Source organism: Lathyrus oleraceus, chromosome 3, assembly GCF_024323335.1.
Source record: "Lathyrus oleraceus cultivar Zhongwan6 chromosome 3, CAAS_Psat_ZW6_1.0, whole genome shotgun sequence".
Taxonomy (NCBI): domain Eukaryota; kingdom Viridiplantae; phylum Streptophyta; class Magnoliopsida; order Fabales; family Fabaceae; genus Lathyrus; species Lathyrus oleraceus.
The window spans coordinates 517,048,731-517,069,256 of record NC_066581.1 but is presented as its reverse complement, the minus strand read 5'-3'; the positions used below and the strand labels follow the sequence as shown (position 1 = coordinate 517,069,256).

Here is a 20,526-nt window from a genome sequence, read left to right as displayed (position 1 = left end):
CTCACAGCTCACCATAATTTTTATAATTTATTTTATTCACCATCTACATTATTAGTAGATCAAAGAATTTTTGTAATTCTAAAATTAAATATTATTTTTTTATTTTCTTTTATATCATTTTTAATTTATATATTTATAAAAATAGTATTTTACAATTTTTTATAAAAAACATTATTTGTATTTGAAATATAACTCACAAATTAGATTTTAATCATTCAACTAAATCCATTAAAATTTAAACAGATTAGATCAAATCCGATACGATCCACGTAACTAACTTTCCATTTAAAAAACTGATTTTAAAATCCTTTTATCCTACGAATCTTATAATCTTATTGAAGTTTTAACAGTAATCTTCTCGTGCGAGTAAAAATAATAGTATATATAAACTTATAGCACCGAAGAATTAAGTCGAAAAAAGTTTGAAAATAAAAATCGATTTTGTTACATTGCGGTTTTTACCTCATCTTCATCCTTCGCTACTTGCTCGAAGAACTTCGAGAGGGCAAGTTTCTTCTCCATGGATGCATCTCGGATCGACATCTTCGAGATTTACCGAAGATTCTGTGGTAAAATCTCTCACCTCCTTTTTTCAATTCTCAATTATCATGCGCCAATTCTTGTTTTTTGTATTCAATCGTTGAATTCAGCTTTTGTTTTTCCCTGTTTTGTAGTAGAATTGTTGAATTTGAACACCATAGTAGGGTTATGACTGTTGCTCTTTGAAGAATTAGCATAGAACTTTGAAGCTAACCTTTTTTTATTTTTTATTTTTGTTTGTATGTGTTATTATTTAGGGTTATGTATGTTGAACTAGTTGCATGCGGTTTTGTAATTTGTAGTGACTAGATAGTTCATAGGCTTTAAAATATGGTAAACGACCGTGAAAAAACGGTATTGTCAGGTGCTGATATTGATCCTGTTATTCACCGTTTTTATGTTTAAAAATAAATCGTGGTTAATTCAAACTGCAACGACCGTGAAAAAACGGTATTGTCAGGTGCCGATACTGATCCTGTTATTCACCAATTTTATGTTTAAGAATAAGTTGTGGTTAATTCAAACCGCGACGACCGCATTCATGTTGTAACACATGTTGATTGAAATCGGGAAAGCTTTTACGGGATTGCGAAAGCCTTTACGGGACTGGTCCGTTTTATGAAACCTTTGATACATGAATTAGGAAAAGAAATTAAGTTTTGTTGGACTAACAACATATTTAACTCTCTTAAGTTATATATTTGATGTTTTGAGTTTGTTTGTGCTTTGTATAGATATAAGATCAGGACATGCATTTGTTGTTGGTGAAGAAGGGTATAGACAAGATAGTGAGTTTCAGAAGGCTAAGGTCTCAAGGGAGGCATTGACACAGCTCTCGAAATTGGTGGAGTCTAGAGTTTGTACAGGGTATGTTTCTCTCTTTGAGATTTTTTTCAGGATAATTTCCAAGTAGTTGTTCCACTCAGGGTTTTAGATAGCGGTTGTGGTAACGGTTGTGTCACGATGCGGAGAATCGCGGTCAAATGTGGCCTTGATTGATGTCTCATTTTGGTTTCGACAATATCAAAACCGTTATGTCACGGTCTAGATCACGGTTTCGGAACTTTATTTAAAACCCTAGTTCCAATAGTATGATTTATTTTGATGTTTGTGATTCTTGAATAATTTAGGGAAGTTATTCATCTATGGTTTCATACTAATTTATTGGTTTCTGTGAGTGATAGTTTTATAAATTATGATTACTGTGCTGTTAGCTGCTGCTTTATTGTCTACTGTTGTGTTCTTCTTCTGCATTCTTTCGCATGACTTGCCAAACATTTTATTTTGTGTGCTTAGCTCTAGTTTAGAGTGGTACATTGTATAATCTAGAAGTTTCTGTTTCTAGCACCTTCTATTGGTTATTGAACTAGCGGATCACTAGTTGAACTGCATGAATTGGTGTATATTAGTCAACAAATTTTCATGATATATATCATTAAATATATATTTAATGAAGAGAATGTCATTTATCTTTAGTGCTACCAGCACACGTGGTAAATCCGTGCTCAAGCATTTTATTTGTTAGTAAGTTACACAGTTAAATATTATAAAATCATGTACAAAACTAAATAGGATATGTGACAAGGTGGTTCCAACTTAAATTAAACGAGGCTTTGGGATGTGGTATCAAATCCCACCAGTATTAGTTTCATTTTTTTTAGCAAATTCTATCAAAAGCTTTTTTCTAGACTAATAATGATAGGAATGAATGGGACCCCACAAGTGATGATGGGGATGTGTTAGTTAACAAAGATAATTTTGGGCCTAACCAGTGGAGGGTATATTAACTAGTGGAGGGTATATGTGAGAAAGAATAAGAAAGACCCAGTTAATTAGTATTCTCCAAATAAATAGGAGTCTCATTTAATTTGTTAGTATTTTCCAAATAAATAGGAGTCTCAGTTAATTTGTTAGTATTTCCAAATAAATAGGAGTTAGTTTAGTATTTCCAAATAAATAGGAGTTAGTTTAGTATTCCCCATATAAATAGGAGTGTATGGGGCAGTAGTTAGGTATGCTATTATTTTCTGTTTTTCATATTAGGTTTGGGCAGTGAGAGAATTGTTTTCTCTAACTGAGGAGCAGTAGCTCTGGAACTTCTTTTTTGTTTTCATATTCATTAATAAAATAATTTTCTCCACTCTATTCTACCTTTCCTCTGTTCTATCAATTGGTCCGACCTACCGGATTCATGCAAACCTCTATTCTACCTTTCCTCTGTTCTATCAATTGGTCCGACCTACCGGATTCATGCAAACCAGAATGGCAGAGAGAATTACTGCAGTTGAGGAACGCTTGGGACGTGTGGAAACTAGTATTGAGGATTTGCGTACTTTCATTGCTGCGGAGATTCAACGGGCGATGGTGAATCGTGAATCACCTCAGTCAAGCGGTACAACGGTTACCTCACCGTTGGATGAGTTTCGTTTGTCCGCAAAGAAGGTGGAGTTGCCAGCATTTACCGGCGACGATCCGGTGGCGTGGATCACTTGTGCTGAGACATACTTTGAAGTACAACGGATCTCTCAGGATGTTCGTATTCAGTTGACAAAGTTAAGTATGGAAGGCCCTACTATCCATTGGTTTAACCTATGGCGTGATTCAACAGAGGAATTGTCATGGGAGAACCTCTGTGAAGCAATGATGGCGAGATTTGGAGGAGGGCGTTTGGAGAACCCCTTCGAAGAACTCAAGGATTTGAAGCAATCTGAGACGGTGGAGGATTACATCGCCGAATTTGAATTGTGTTCATCTCAGTGTGGAAGGTTACCAGAACAACAATTTCTGGGCTATTTTATTGGTGGTTTACGTCACGACATCCATTCTCGGGTAAGAACATTCAAGCCGCACAATCGGTATGTGGCGATGCAATTGGCACGTGATGTGGAACGTGAATTTGCTGAAAATTCAGGTCATGGATCTGGTTCACGTTACAAACCGGGTCATGGCTCTTGGACAAAATCTCAAAAACCTAATTGGGCTTTTCGCGAAGGGGAAGGAAAGGGATCTGCAATTCAGACCCAGACTAATAACTATTTGGGCAAAACGCGTACTGGTTCGGGTTCGGGATCTCAAACCGGGTCAACACGCCCTACTAATTCTACAGCAACTTCTCGCCCAAATTTAGGTGACAATTTGCGCCGTCATTCTCGTGGTGTCCGCCATCTACCAAGTGCAGAGGTTAATGAGCGTCGTGCGAAAGGACTCTGTTTTCGTTGCAACGAACGATGGGATCCTCTCTATCAATGTGCAACAAAACAGTTACGATTGATTATCTTGGGGGATGATGAAATTGTCAATGATGAAGGAGAGATTGTCGTGTTAGAGGCTGAGTCGGAAGAAGAGCTCACACAAGAGGAATTAGAATGTAAAACGATGGGACTGTTTGGTGTATCCACTAATCTAAACCAGGTCCGGACGATGAAATTGGAGGGATGTTTACAAGGTGCATCTATTCTGGTTCTTATTGACAGTGGAGCCACACATAATTTTGTATCCCCTAAGGTGGTGGAAACCCTCGGATTTCCTATGGTGCCTTCTAATCCCTTGGGTGTTAAGTTAGGAGATGGTCATCGTGTCCTAACTAGGGGTAGATGCAATGGAATTCAGCTGAATGTGGGAGCGGTGCAGATTTGTTTTGATGCTTATGTACTGGAGTTAGGAGGTGTGGATTTGATTTTGGGAGTTGTGTGGCTGGAAACTTTGGGGAAGGTGACCATGGATTGGAAAGAAATGTCTATGGTGTTCAACCATAAGGGCAATATGGTGAAATTACTTGGTCAAGCTGTAGATGATAAGATGGCTACATTCCAAAGCATTATCACTCCTTCTCGAATGATAGCAGGCTATGAATGGCCTACCTTGATGGAGGTGCTAGGATCACCGGTGTCACGTGTCTCTGATCATCAGACTAAGGAGTTGGGAGGATTGTTGGATCGTTTTGTTATTGTGTTTAAAGAAATTCAGGGTCTTCCTCCGCCAAGAAACACTAGCCATTCAATTGAACTTTTACATGGTGCTGGTCCGGTAAGTGTGCGGCCTTATAGATATCCTCATTTACACAAGGATGAAATTGAAAAACAAATTCAGAGCCTAATGCAACAAGGGGTGGTGAGAAACAGCACCAACGCTTTCTCTAGTCCCGTCATTTTGGTCAAGAAGAAGGATCAATCTTGGCGGATGTGTGTAGATTATCGGGCACTCAACAAGGTAACAATTCAAGACAAGTACCCTATTCCTGTTGTAGATGAATTGTTAGATGAGTTACATGGTTGTAGTTATCTCTCTAAGCTCGATCTTAAATCTGGTTATCATCAAATCCGTATGAAGGAAGAGGAACTGTTATTGAAGAGTCAATTCCCTGATCTGCGCCTTGAGGACAAGGCTAATGTTGTAGGTGGGGGTGATGATAGGAATGAATCGGACCTCACAAGTGATGATGGGGATGTGTTAGTTAACCAAGATAATTTTGGGCCTAAACAGTGGAGGGTATATGTGAGAAAGAATAAGAAAGGCCCAGTTAATTAGTATTCTCCAAATAAATAGGAGTCTCATTTAATTTGTTAGTATTTTCCAAATAAATAGGAGTCTCAGTTAGTTTGTTAGTATTTCCAAATAAATAGGAGTTAGTTTAGTATTCCCCATATAAATAGGAGTGTATGGGGCAGTAGCTAGGTATGCTATTATTTTCTGTTTTTCATATTAGGGTTTGGGTAGTGAGAGAATTGTTTTCTCTAACTGAGGAGCAGTAGCTCTGGAACTTCTTTTTTATTTTCATATTCATTAATAAAATAATTTTCTCCATTCTATTCTACCTTTCCTCTGTTCTATCAAATAACTACAAAATTGCTGCTGCTTACAAGTGGGCTTCATGATGTCCACTGCTTACCAAAGTTGGAAAAGCAGCGCATTGAATTTCAATTACTATCAGTCAACAAAAGAAGTTAGTTAATTACTAACAAACATTGAAAAGACTCACCTTGAAACACTAGTTAGCTGCATCAGATATTGAATGGCGAGAGCGCCAGTTTTCTTTTGAATCGAAATGGGCTGGTTTTGACCAATTCAATCGGCTCATAACCAATTCAGTGGTCGAAGCAATCCAAATGCATGACTGGACCTGCTATGGGTCTGTCCCAGTTAAGCTTGTCGAACTGGTCGGTCCGAGTTTACTAACACCCGCCTTCTATTAGATTTGTAGTTTACTTAATTTCAAGCTCCAATTTCTTGCAATGCTTGTTACCTTATGTGATGATCAACTGTATTTACTACTATATATGCGGGAGTCTTACAATTTGAGGTTTTGGTCTATCGGAAAAATGAAGGCACGCTTGAGCTGAATCCTGGCAGTTTTTTTCGTAGTCATGCCTTGATCTCTTGCGTTTACATTTGCTGTCTGCATTAAACTTATGCATCTACAGAAACAAATTTGTTTTTCTTCTCCATGGTGGAGTCTCCACCTTTTTGTAGTTGTCTGTCATGTTTATCTCAATGTTGCTTCTGTACCATGTGTAGATTAATGAAATTTAAATGTTCATAAAATTGCACAATTGCACCGAGTGGCATCTTTCTTCTCTATCTTAAAATTTCATGATGTGTCAAATTTTCAGGGCAACAATTTTTGATGAACTTTCAATGCTCATGTCACGGCTGGGTTTGATGGTTAGTTTCCTTTTTTTAGCACATTCAGTCATGCATATATATGTTTATCTAACATAACATTTTCTGTCTACAAGACACAAGTACACAAGCAGGGTTTAAGCATTTTCTTTTCCCAAGCATAAAAGAAAACTTTTATTTGCTATCATTTGCAGTAGTTAGATACACATAAGTGAGACTCAAAAAGTGTCATTTTGAGAGGTTGTGCATTCTCTATATTATGAGGAGAGAGAAGAAAAAATATCTAGCACGATGCGAAGAGTTATTGCATTCATTTTATTGTTTCCTTCCTGACGTACTTCCCGTGTTTCTCTCTAGGCAACCCTTTCAGAGTTCTCTCGGTTTTATGAATTTGTTTTCTTCATGTGTCGCGAAAATGGTCAAAAGAACATCAGTAAGTATCTCAGATAAATTATTTATGTAGTCTTCTATTTAATCCTTTCGATGGTGAAGTAGAATGTTTACTCACTCACTGGTTATCTTCTGTTTTTCAAAATTTGATAATTTACAGCTGTAAGCAAGGCAGTGACTGCTTGGAAATTAGTTCTTAATGGGCGGTTTCCACTGCTTCGTCCATGGTGTGAGTTTATTGAGGTATAGTAATGCTTACAATAACACAACTTGTAATCCTTGTTGAATTTGAAGTACTTAAATCTCACGAGCATTAGGTGGTGTTATTATGGAAATATTTATAAAAAATGTATGGCAAAGACTTTGAGCTTGTGTGCAATCCTATATAACCCTGCTCTAGGGTTAGGGATACTTATTCTTCCAAGTCTCAACTAGTTTAAGTATCTATGTAAAAGGCCCATTTTATATAACCTGTGGGCCAATCCATCTGTACAACCTAGTAGTTCTTGTTATTTTCCTTTAATTTTTCTGTGGGAAACTGATCTATTACTTTTTGTTTAGAAAAATCAACGATACAACATATCTGAGGATACATGGCAACAGGTTCTGTCTTTCAGCTTGTGTACGCGTGATAATCTCGATGCATACGATCCTGAAGGTACTGTTCTCTTTGTTGACTTTTTACAATTAGCTACATAGTTGCAGAATTTGTACTTTATGTCCCTCTTCATGTCATTAAAGTTTTTTTCAATACATTAATACTTGCATGGTTGAATATTAATGTTGCTTCTCATACTGCATCTGCATGTCTATTTGGATTTTCTCTGTTTGGAAACACTTTCATTTTGAGAAAAAAAAAGATTCCAACCGATAAAATATGGAAGATTAAATTAGAAGTGTGTTGAATAGGATTACTTGAGGAATATGCATTGGGAGGGATGCCGGGATAGTCATGATGTTTTTACTAATTGATGCAATGGTGTTTTTTTGTGCTTGCAGGCGCTTGGCCTATTTTAATTGATGATTTTGTCGAGCATATGTACAGGTTAGGTTTCTTTTATGGTCAAACAAGGCATCTGGAGTTATTACAGGGATTTTGATGATAAAGTTATTATTGTTGGATTTGCTGAAAATTTTGTTTGTCATAGAAGCTTGATGGCATTGATTGATACATATAATCTTCTAAGATTCTAAATGGTTGATTAATAATTACTACTAGTGCTGTTAAATAGCAGCTGTGGCGGCGGTATACCATATAACGTAGCATAATATGGACAAACCGTTATTGTTCTTTGATATGTTATTTAGTACAAAATGTTGTCAGCTATAGTGACGTTATAGCACTATGGCGTAGTGAGAGTTTAATAGCGCTATCTTCCGATAAACAACTTTGATTAACATTTTATTGGTTTTGGTTGATGTCATGTAGTAGAGTAAAATGTTGAGTCAGTTAATTTCATGAAAAACATGTAAACCAGTTCTCAGTTTTGTCTTTTTTATACTTAAGATTGTTTTTTGTTGTTGACAAGTTATGCTTTAAGATTTTTGTTGGTAAAGAAATAGGGTGAATGCTGTTATGTTTATTCTTTAGCCAAATGTTGGTTTAAAGTAGAGAGAATACAATTGTTGGAAATTCCTCCTTCATTGCGGTCCGCCCCTAGCCGTTTAATTGCAGCATTTGGGTTGCCTTCATTGCAGCCTCCAACACCTTAATTATGTTGGTTGGGTATGAAGGGGTGAATTGAGTTCCACATTGTTTAGAGATATGGTTTGTGTAGTGTTTATATAGCTTGAACAACCCTCACCTTAAAAGTCGGTTTTGTAAGGTTGAGTTGTGTCAAAGCTTATCTTAAATATGTTGTTGGGATTCCCGCATCGTCCACACTTTAGGTTCATTTGGGTCAAAGCGTGAGGTGTGTGTTGGAAATTCCTCCTTCATTGCGGTCCGTCCTTAGCCGCCTAATTCTAGAATTTGTGTTGCCTTCATTGCAGCCTCTAACACCGTTGTGTTGGGTGTGAAGGGATGGATTTAGTCTCACATTGCTTATAGATATGACCTGTGTAGTGTTTATAAAGTCTAGACAGCTATCACCCTGCATGCCGGTTTTGTAAGGTTAAGTTAGGTGCAACCCAAATTCTAAGAACAATTAATATTCCATTCTTGAATCATGGAGAAACTCAAGGAAATAGAAACAACATAAAAACAGAAAATCTTTTCTAATAAAATGAGTGAGAATCACGAGATTCTCCAACACCCCCTCAAGTTGGTCCATAGAATATTCCATTCTTGAATCATGGAGAAACTCAAGGAAATATTGATTAAAGATCTGTTTGAAAGATCTCTTGAATTTTTCATGTTAGTGGACTTATTGATGAATTCCTGATCCTGATATCTAGAATTGCTACAGATTTAGGCATTTCTCAGTTCCAGATATTGATGACTTAAGATTTAGCTAAGAATGGTCATCAAAATAGAGTGAGTTATGTCATGGTTGCTTGATTGCATGATTGAGGACTGCTACTACACTTTATGCTACGTTTCCTACCTCGATTCCGTCAATGGGGTGAATTTTAGATTTCCTAGATGGAATAAGAATTATAGAAATTGTGTCAATTCAGACAGAAAAAAACAAGGAGCTCCCAGATCACTCACATAGGTTAGTGATGAGGAGAGCCTTGCTGATGAAGAAGATAAGTTACTTGCAATTTGGAGATGTTAGATACTTATAGATATAAACCAATGATAAGCTTCACCAAATTGTAAAAGCAATTAGGAGAGTTGGTTTTCAACATGATATCGGAACCTCTTTGATCTAGGTTTTTGGAGTTCAATCCTTGCTACTCCCATCTTTTAATAATTTTTTAAGTCGAGTTCAGCATAAAGAGCAGATTTTATGCATTGTTCATACATGGCTGAAGGGCCATGCTAGAGATGTAAAACTAATCGCGAGCCTTCACTAAACAACTTTAAATATCAGGAGTGTTAGGTCTTTAACAGTAGCCAAACCCAGTTCTTTGGTTAGGGTCATCACCTTTCAAATCACGAATTTGAAATTTTTTAGAACATCTTTGGCAGTCTCCAGTTTTAAAATCAACAGATGGAAAAATTAATGGAATATAGTATTGTTGGATATGATTTGCTGCTTGTGAGTGTTTACTTTTATGCTTTGTTCTTGTTTTATTAAATTCTATAGATGGTATCACAGTCAAACCTTGCTTTGAAGTCTTGTGTTATAGTAAAAATTAATGACTTGTATGTGGTTTCCTTTCCATCTGGGGAAAGTTTTAAAGTTTTGCAACACCTTAATTTTACGCACTCATGTTCTTGATAAATTTGAACTCAGTTGATTTTATCCTGCAGGCAACCGGGATCGTATTATGAAAATTCCAATTTCCAGTGTAATTGTGGTGATCCTGAATCTCTGTCAATTCCGGGTCAGTTAATTGAATTTACTACTTACAGCCATTCAGTGATATAAGGAAATTCAGTCTTTCTGGTATATAATTAGAGTCAGTTTGGATTTAGCATATTTGAACTAATCTACTTAATCACTTATAAAACTGTTTGAATGATTTTATAACAACATCTCACGACTTGTCCAGAAGCTGTTTTTAGCTTATTTTTAATAAGCTCAATCAAGATAGCTTATGAAAATAGCCTATAACTTGTACTATAAGCTGCAAATAAGCGTTTATCCAAACAAACACTTAGCAGATACATAAACTTACTTAAATTGTTTATCCAACCAAGGCCCTAAAAATGTAGAGTTGATTTTGGTTTTCATACAGGACGGAAAAGTTTTGCTGGTCTAAAGAGGAAGTTAGCCGAGGAAGCAAGAAAAGATGATATGGAGTACTCTTATTCATCCGAGGAGATGAATTTGTCAAACTGTAAAAAGAGTAGATCACACGGTGTTGTAGATTGCGACGAGGAGAATCCACATGGGAATAATACACTTGAAGAATGCATGGATACAAGTAGACAGAGTAGCCCTTTGTGTTCATCTAAGTCCCATTGTGCAGTTGAAGGCTGTCTTTCAAAGGGTTTTGCAGGACTACTCTCAACTAGTTCCTATGTGCAGTTTGGTAGAGAGAGAAGACCTTCCTTTAGATGAAGAAGCACCCTCAATAGGTTAAGTATATACAAATTGCTTTTGCTATTTGGATGTATTTTATTTTGAATCAATAATAATTATGTTACTGAGAACTTCCTCATTGTTTCTGGTACTTGACTATTTATTTATTTATTTATTTTCCTACGTAATTAGAGTATATACAAAATGCTTTTGCGACTCGGTGTATTCTATTTTGTATAATCAATAATTATATAATTGTACTTTCTCAATATTTCTGGTAATTTATTTTCATTTTATTCTTAAGTTGTGTTGGCATATTTTGAAAATTTTATTAAAATATTGTGTGAAGTTTTCAACTGTGTTATGTCATATAACATCTGCAGGACAAAAATTTGCTCTTCACATTTTCCCTAATGAATGCTTGAGTGTACACTATGATCAACTACCACATTTGCTTTACTTGATACAACAATTAGGAAACTGAAAACACTTAACATGAATGAGAGGTTCATATATAACATAATATGTCATTCCAAAAATGTTGGTGCTATATAGGATAGAACAAATGCCAAAAGTGATTAAATTAAGTTGTAAAGGAATATCAGTAAATTAACTAAGCTTTTACTTGCTACATTCATGTCATTTATTACACAATAACGATCATTTGGGAAGTATTCTTAGATTTAATGAAACTGTATCAGAATAATTCTCAAACTTCTGTTTCACTATTTATATGTGGTTAATTTCATGTATACAAAATGGGTGCAACAAATGGTAGCAAATATAAAAGAAGCAAAGTTACAAGAATGGTTGAAAAAAGTTCGATTACTCGAAAATTGAGTAAACGCGATTTCGATGAGATAACCAAAATATATGAAAATAAGCAAAAATTTCTAGTGGCAAAAAGTAATAGTTAACGTAAATAACCGCTTTAAAGTTTAAAACCCAACTTCATAACCTATTCATCTTTCCTTGTCTTATTTCACACACTATTTCATTCATTCAGTCAACAACATAATTCCTTACTAGGAAACTTTCTTCCAACCGGAACACTCATCACATTCGAAATGGTCCTTCCTTCGATCTATCGATCTGGACAATGTACTCATGTTCACACCATCATCATCCACTTTCTTCTAACAATGTGTGCACTCTCTGGTTTCTTCTTTCACTTTACCCCGCTCGGTAAAATTTATTATGGGTTCGTTACCCCAAAAGGGTTGTCCGTTTTTATACCGGGACTCGTTGTCTCGGTTTCTAACGACGACAAGTATAAATTAAGGTTTCAAGATTTTGTTCACGTGATTAAGTCGGTTATGATTTTAGGGTGAGTAATTGTTTGTTTCCTGGACATGGGAAATAGATCAAGTTAAGGAGAGTTTTCAATTGATGGTTGGAATTGTTTGTAGCGGTTTGTTTCTTATTTTTCCAACTTCAAGACATGGAATTGGATCGGATGCATGTCTGCCTAGTTTTATTAGTATATGTTCTTTTGTATGTTTGTACTTTGGTTTATCGGTTATTTTTAGTGAGTAAGTGTCCGTATTCGTATTCATTTTATCGATTTTTATCCTACTCGTGGATAATTTTTACGGATATCTACTGGGGAATGGTACAATTATCATCCTTAATCATACCATTAATTTTAAAAGAATGATTTGGAAAAATACACTTTCCTCATAGATAAGATGCTAATTGATAATAGTGTAAAACAATGCATATCCTATTTTTCAAAATATAATTATAATAGATGATAATAATAGACGTGGGTTCTAATAGGAATAATTCATATTCAGTAGTATTGCGTCGCGAAAAATACCTGAGCGCATCACACGCTCGAAAATACAACAAAGTTGCCACCGAAGTTTATTTATTCCCGAAAAAAATGGAAAATATCGATAAAATCCAAGAGGAAGAGAAACAAGGTAGGGAACACGGTTATGCAAGGGAAATGTATTACATCCCTCACATCCGTTGTACTCAACGAGTACCGTTTTGATTATTCTTTGCACTGCCAGATGTTATTATCTAAAAGCTACTTGTAAATGATTAAATGGGAGAAAATAAGTTTAATAATTAGGGTGTTCTCCAAGGATTCGAACCTTCGTATTCTTATAGTGCAATGAAAAAATTAGAGCTTCGTAGATCGTGGTAGAAAATACAAATGTGTTGGTTGCTTTTAGGGAATAATTATAATTGTATCCTAGAAGTGTGTAGACGTTAGCTGATTTTGATCCTTGTCAGATACTCTAAGCTTTTGGTCAGACTTCTAAGGAACGAATTATAACAGTTCTTTTATGAAAAGAAAGGAAATTGTTTTGAAAAGATTTGTTTGACAAAAGAAAAGAGATGCGAATGGGAGAAAAGCTGATATTTCTTTTGTTTTTTTGCTTAAATGAAGGAAATATAGCAAGAGTGAATATGAATGGATTGATTCAGAAAATGCATGATCACTTCATTAATATTACCATTAAAGGCAACAACATTTAAAAATAAGTAGCATTTAATTGCCATCATTGAGGGTGCTCTTTCTTGTTTGATCCACTGGTTTAAAGATGGGCTTCCTGAAGTCTTTGAGTTTGTCAGGGTAAGGGACCATTCATCTCATTAGGGTCATCTCCGAAAGTCAGCTGCCCTTTGTTGATCATCTCTGGCACCTCTTCTTTGAATACTTTACACTCTTCGATTGAATGTCCCTTATACTCCATCATGAAACTCACATTGGACATCTAGGTTTTACCAAGGAGGAAATGGAAATTAGAAAGTCCGCGTCTTCTTTTAACACTATCTGGTTTTGCTCTACCATGCCCATGATCTTTCAAGAACTGCTTCAAGTCCGATATGAGTGCCAGGAAGTCAGCGGTTGGTTATGGACATGGATTGAATGAGTTTTTCTGGAGAAATGACATGCATGCTGATGAATGTAGATGCATGAATTTTTTGTTATTTTTATGCAAAAAATGCAATGCCATATATATATATATATATATAATATATATATATATAATATATATATATATATATATATATTATAATATATATATATAATATATATAATATATTATATATATATATATATTATATATATATATATATAAATTTTATTTGTATTTTTGATATCACAAAGAATGCAATGCCATGCGTTTTTTGTTTTTTGTTTTTTGTTTTGTTTTTAGGCAATATGGGTTCATAGGTCCGAGGTACAAATGACTATGCTTGCTTGTATCAAAAAGGGTTTTTACCGGGTATGGTCTAGGGTCACAAAGGTTCCCAAAGTTATGGATCCCAGAGAATGTTTTCTACTTACATCAAATTACTTGTTGGGTATCAACTCCTTTAAGAAAATCTATTATGGGTGAGGTTCTCGTATCGATCCAACATGAAATTCATCTAGCAAACTCATACTACGGAACCATCGATCCTAGAATGCCAATTGATTTCAATGTTCTACAAAAGTTCTTAGAGTCATTGACCCTAATGAAAATATTGAGGCTTACAACAAATTACTTATGGGGCGACAACATCCTCAAAAGGATCTACTCTAAGTAAGGTTCTCGTGCCGACCCTAACAAGAAATTCATCTCGCAAACCTGCATTACTCAACTTCATCCTATCTTATGTTTTAACTCTAGACTTGGGTAGAAAGTCTTTTCCATAAGGTTTGCAATAATAGAGCCATATAACAAATTATAAGATACAAAAACAAAACAGAGATAACAAAACATAAGATAAAGAAAAGCCACACAAGTAAACAAACATAAGCACACAACAAACTAAACTATGCTTGACTCACTTGAGGGAACTAGGGTCGCCAATAATATCGCTAACTGTCGTACCTCAGAAAATAGAATCCGACCTCGCAAAGCGCATCACACGCTTGCGAAATGGACTAACAGAGTCATCATCGAACTTTATTTATTTCGAAAGAGGAAAAGAGAAAATATCGATAAAACCCCATAAACGAAGGACAAGGATATGGTTGTCTCAACCAAATCAGGGTTCGGGAATTGATTATGCAAGGAAAATGTATCAGCACCCCTCACGTCAGTTATCCTCTACGGAATCCATTTGGTTAGTTGTATGCGTTAGTGTTAGGTTAAAAATGTTAGGCTTCTCGAGTTATGGAAAGAAAAAAGAATATGACAAAAAGGTGGATTTTTAATTAGGGTGCTTGACGAGACTTTGAATCTCGCTCCTACGTATCTCCGGGTGCGATGGGGAACTCAAGGCTATGTAGGTCTCGATAAAAAAATGTTTGTTTGTTGGTATATTTTAGTGAAAGCTATTTTGTCTCAATCGACGGAAAAACATTGCTTGCTACCCAAAACAAGTGAGAAACATGCATTTGTATCACATTGAATATATTTCTACATATCAACATTCACGAGAAAATATCACTTATCTCAACTCACACGATTGTGGACGAAGCATTGTTTTGCTTCGTCTCGAGACGAAAACATCTTTCGTCTGTGAAAAGATTTTTTGAAGTTTGATCGCACGACGGTGAGAAAAATAAGTTTGATTGGTTGGACATATTTTTGGGAGAAAGTAGAGTATTTATGTCTTGCAAGCTTTTACAACTTGAGTCTAACATTCGGGACTATGACTGGATTTTACACCAGGTAGCTTTTTCCTTCCATTTTGTTATGAAAAAGGTTAAACTTGTTTTTAAGTTAGTCATTTTTTATTTGCTTGAGAAATGAGCTTGACGTTGGATCAAACATTTTTATTTGTGAAGGGATGTGAAATGGTATGAAAATGGTTGAAAGAAATTGGATTTTGAAATTGAAACTTGGTGTTGACCAAGTATTTTATTTTTGAAAAGGTTTGTTTTATTTTTGGCTAACTATTTCTAAATAGTCCATTTATCTAACTAATGACAATAAAATAAAAGCAAATAAGTACATGCAAATTACAATCAAAGGAAATGAGTACATTTGTCGAATGGGGATATAGTAAAGCGATTGAAAATCAAGTCCATCAAACAAGTAAATGCAAACAAAAAAAGGAGCACATTGTAAGAAGACCCAAGAGCAAGTCACGAGACCAGAAACCAACCAAAATCGAAAGCAAACTGAATTTAGCGTTATGTTAAGCTAACTTAAAGTTGATTAATGTAGGAATCACTCTATAAGAAGACAGAAAAAATCTATGCTCTCAAGCGATTTTGAAAGCTAAATTGGATTTTAGCTCCAAAATCGCAACACAATGATAAATCAAACTAGCAATCAAGCATGTTATTATTATTCCAATAGTGTTGTAATTTTACATCAACTCAAAGTAATAAAAAAAAAGAAAGCTAAACACAATACGAATGCGTTATCCACAATGAATCTACAATACTATATAATCGACATAAAGCTAAAAACTAAAATGAAATGTGAAAACAATATTAACACACTATAAAAATAAATATATATGAAACTCAAGTAATCCAAAAATATATATATTTTTGTATATAAAATTGAAAACAAAAAATATATATGTATGTCTAAAACAAAAACAAAATATAAATATGTATGTGTAAAATTCATTATATATATATATTATATATATATATATATATATAATATATATATAATATATATATATAATATATATATATATATATATATATATATATAGATATATATATATATATATTATATATATATATATATATATATATATATAATATATATATATATATATATATATATATATATATGGGTGTTCGTGGTGCGGTTTGAGCGGTTTTGCGATAAAAATCACCCGAACTGCAAGAGAAAAAAGCATGCGGTTCGGTTTGGTTCGGCTGACTTTTAGAAACCAAACCAAACCAAATCAATGCGGTTTGGGTTGGTTTGGGTTTTTATAATATTTTTATTGAGCCATATATACTCCTATAAATAACGACATAACTTTGTGTTTAGTCATTCATACATTACTAAATAACATCAAAATTCATCATATTTAGACAAAAACGTTTCATTCAATATACAAAAAACCAGATTAGACAAAAGTGGAATAAAAGACAAATATAAATAGTAGCATAAAATAATATCAAATACATTATAATAAAACATAAAAAAAAACATATGAGATGAGAGATTAGAGAAGATGAAAAAAAGAACATAAGAGATGTGAGATTGAGAAGAAAAGTGCAATAAAAACGTAATTGGAAGAGAAAATAGTAACATAAAAGATAAAAAAGAAAGAACATAATAGAGGACTTATTATAGTAGAATAGGCGAGACCTACATGGAAAAGAAGATGAGAAGAATGTGTGATACTACTATGAGAGATTTAAGAAGGTTGAAATTGAAACCCTAAGTGTGATTAAGAGAAAATCGTTTGTAATTGTAAGGTTAAGGCATACTAGGTTTGAGGTTTGGGTTGGATGTGGGATAAGTGAACTTTGGGTTGTAACATAATGCGGTTTGGTTTGGTTTAGTTCGGTTTGCAAAATACAAACCGCAAACCAAACCAAACCGTACGGTTTTATTAAAAAATGACTCAAACGAATCCGAACCAAATGCGGTTTTTTGCGGTTTCGGTTTGGTTTGGTTTGCGGTTTTCTATTGGGTTAGTTTGGTTTTGAACACCCCTATATATATATATATATATATATATATATATATATATATATATATATATATATATATATATATATATATATATATATTATATATATATATATATATATATATATTATATATATATATATATATATAATATATTATATATATAATATAATACAAGCTGAAGTATTTATATAAAACTAAAAAGCAAACTAAAACAAATATATAATAGAAAAACTAACAAAATGTTAACATAAGAAGTGACATAAAGTGAAAAAAAAGGTTGGTCATGTTTAGTGCATGATGATTGGTCATGTTTTGGTAAGTTTGGCCTACCATTTGGTCCAAACCCCATAACATTTTCACCTTTCAATATTTTATGGATCTTCTTTGAGCAAAATGTTCTAATTGAATCTCTCTTCAAATTTGTTTCAAGGCCCCAAACCTAATTCATTGAGCAAGGACCTTAAATTTTGGATTGACCAAGCTGGTCAAGGTGTGTAGCCAGACCTAGAAACATGTCCATTACCTCCACTTTACCTTAGTGTCATTTCCATACCACAACTCCTTTTGATATGGTTCTTTTTGAAAATTGTTAAGGACATGGCAAGGATCAAATGTCCTAAGTTTCAATTGGCCCAAGTGAAAAGATTGGATTTTATCATGGTGCACACATAAGGCCAGCTTCAACCAGATTTTTCATAATCATGCATTAAGCCACTAAACTTGATTTTTTCAATCCCATATGATCCAAAACACATACCACAACATTACATCACATTTTGTCACATTTCAGATTTCATTCCATTATGAGTTTTCCCCTCATTCCTCCAACCTAATCACTCCAACACCTTCCCTATAAATAGGGGATGGTGTTCCAGTAAAAACCAAGCTTCTAAAGCCAAGAAACCTCTTCTACAAATTCACTTTCATCCCCAAAAAAAGAGTTTCGATTTCTGAGTTTCAAGTAACTTCAACCTCATTTAACCATCCAGAAACCTTCAAAATTCATCTCTAAAGCTTTCTGAAACATCAAAACCCCTTGGACACACCTCACCTGAGTTGTTCATACTCATCGGAACCTTCATCAGAAACCAATTCTGATAAGGTAGTTAGCTTCATCCTTTTCACTTAAAAAAGTTAACATTATCTTCCATTTCATCCTCTGATGCTAAACTCTATTGTCTAAGCTTCCATTGTGCAATATTTATCATTTAATTTCAGTTTTAGGTTTAAGTTTTTGTCCGAGTTCTTGTAAAATACTCCACACTCAGAGCTCATCAATGGCTCATGGGTGTGGAGAAGGCAACAATGATGTGTTTGGGAGTTGAATCCATGGTTGATTCCTTAAAAAAACAGGAGTTGCTAAGTCTAGAAATTTGAAGTTCTGGGGTTGAAGACGACCTTTATTTCAGTTGGTTCCTGCGAGTTTCTTTTGTTCAAATTCAAAAATATTCGTTGTCACTTTCTGATTGGTTGATTTGGGTGAGTTGTCTCAAAATGTTTGTGTGTTCCTTAGTCAATAAAGGCGCGCGTGTTCTTTTTTGATCTGGATTATTGACTGAGTTTACTTTTCATAAGTCACTTAATCCAGTGGCCAAGATTTCACCAGTGTTTAATTTTATTTGTATGTTTATTATTTATTTCATTGAACACGTCATTTATCACCAAAGGGCGCTTGGCCCAGTGGAATGAGGGTTGACCCCAAGGTCAGGGGTTCAACCCTAACACCCTCACTTGTTTATTTTCTTCCTTTTTCTCTTTTATTTTCTATTTTTCTTCATTTTAACTTATTTCTTTTTTTCATTTTTATTCCACATTTTCACCACTTATTTTATTTTTAATCCAACATTTTATTAATCACATTTTTATTCCATATTTTCACCGCTTATTTTATTTTTAATCCAACATTTTATTAATCACATTTTTATTCCATATTTTCACCACTTATTTTATTTTTAATCCAACATTTTATTAATCACATCTATTTATTTTCACCCACATATTTTATTCATCCATCATTTATTTTATTTTGACTAATTTTGTTGACTTTTTATTTCTTTGTTGTTAAATGGTTGATGAAATCTATTGGCCATGACTTTGGTTTTTTAGGGTTGATAAAATCTTCAATACTTCAAACCTATCAATGAATGATCAAGAGATCATTCATGATACTTTGGGGTGTTGATAGGTTGCCCCTATTTAACCATACTTTAGTCCATGTGATGCATAGATGAAACCTTACTTGTGATCCTATCTTGTTGATCCTTTTGATTGTGTTTGCTTCTATCGACCCTTAACCCTCTAACACTTATGTTTAATTGTCTAACTTGTACATAAATTAATTAATCAACTATTAACTTATGATTATTTGGGTGATATAATCTTCCATTTGTCAAATGACTTGGGGTTGTATAACTTTCATTGGTCCAAATCTATTTTAGATAATCATGGATCATCTTTATGAAGGAGAATAGCGATCCAAAATGCATCGGAATTTAAAATTTTCTCCTTTAGTGATCCGTACGAATGGGCATGATTAGTGATATAAATCATTACCTCTTATGGCAATTGAAACCTTTGATGCAGATCTAAGGATTGATCACGAACGTTGAGTGGTGACAACGCCTCTACTCAGTCCACACGAACGAATTCCTTCAATCTCAGTGCTAGCTACTAAGAATGAAGGCTTTGAGTGTGTGAGAGAGAGAGAGAGAGAGAGAGAGAGAGAGAGAGAGAGAGAGGAGAGAGAGAGAGAGAGAGAGAAATGAAATTTCATCTGAATAAATGCTTATGCACAAGGGTTCTATTTATAGAACCACTTGTGTGGACTGTAAGCTAAAAAACCCACTTAAGCGTATGTGGCCCATATCTTATGATATACCAAAATCACTTAAGCGCGTGATGCCTTACCATATTTTGTATTCTACTTAAGTGCACCATATGTTACAATGTTCTACAATTCATTTAAGTGTACCATACCTTACGGTGTTCCTTATTTACTCTATCTCTCATCAATCTGTCCTTTTGTGTGTGACCTTGTAGGTTCTCGCGACATCGGTTATTATATTAAATCACGTATTTAACATAATAAACAGTGAGTGGTATCTAACAACACATCGCTGCTACCCAAGACACGAAAATGTCATGTGATATGACAAATCCTTTTGTGATAATACTTATGTATATAATTACCCTTTTGCCCTTATATCTATATTGAAGAAAAGGCATAAACCGTGTCATCCTTGTCCAATTCAATATTGGGCCCATAAACGTTTATCCTGTTACGCAGGATGGGAACATTCCATCTAGGTCACCTATGTCCCTCAACATGCTTCGTG

The 20,526-nt window shown here is 34.4% G+C and overlaps 1 protein-coding gene across 1 annotated transcript; it reads left to right on the top strand.

Moving 5' to 3' along the window:
- The first annotated feature begins 343 nt into the window (after positions 1-343).
- On the top strand, positions 344-10,894 carry LOC127128561 (defective in cullin neddylation protein AAR3). Its single transcript, XM_051057909.1, has 9 exons — positions 344-569; positions 1,275-1,407; positions 6,150-6,201; positions 6,517-6,592; positions 6,710-6,792; positions 7,111-7,207; positions 7,549-7,594; positions 9,911-9,984; positions 10,339-10,894. Exons 1-9 carry the CDS (start codon positions 521-523, stop codon positions 10,662-10,664), a joined length of 936 nt encoding a protein of 311 aa, XP_050913866.1. The 5' UTR covers positions 344-520; the 3' UTR covers positions 10,665-10,894.
- Positions 10,895-20,526: the final 9,632 nt, after the last annotated feature.

What these genes read in the sequence shown, in the direction of transcription:
- LOC127128561 (XM_051057909.1), top strand. Translation starts at nt 521, where the DNA reads ATGGATGCATCTCGGATCGACATCTTCGAGATTTACCGAAGATTCTGT. An exon ending in AAATGGTCAAAAGAACATCA is followed by an intron (nt 6,593 to 6,709) that starts GTAAGTATCTCA and finishes GATAATTTACAG; the next exon opens with CTGTAAGCAAGGCAGTGACT. An exon ending in TTTGTCGAGCATATGTACAG is followed by an intron (nt 7,595 to 9,910) that starts GTTAGGTTTCTT and finishes TTTATCCTGCAG; the next exon opens with GCAACCGGGATCGTATTATG.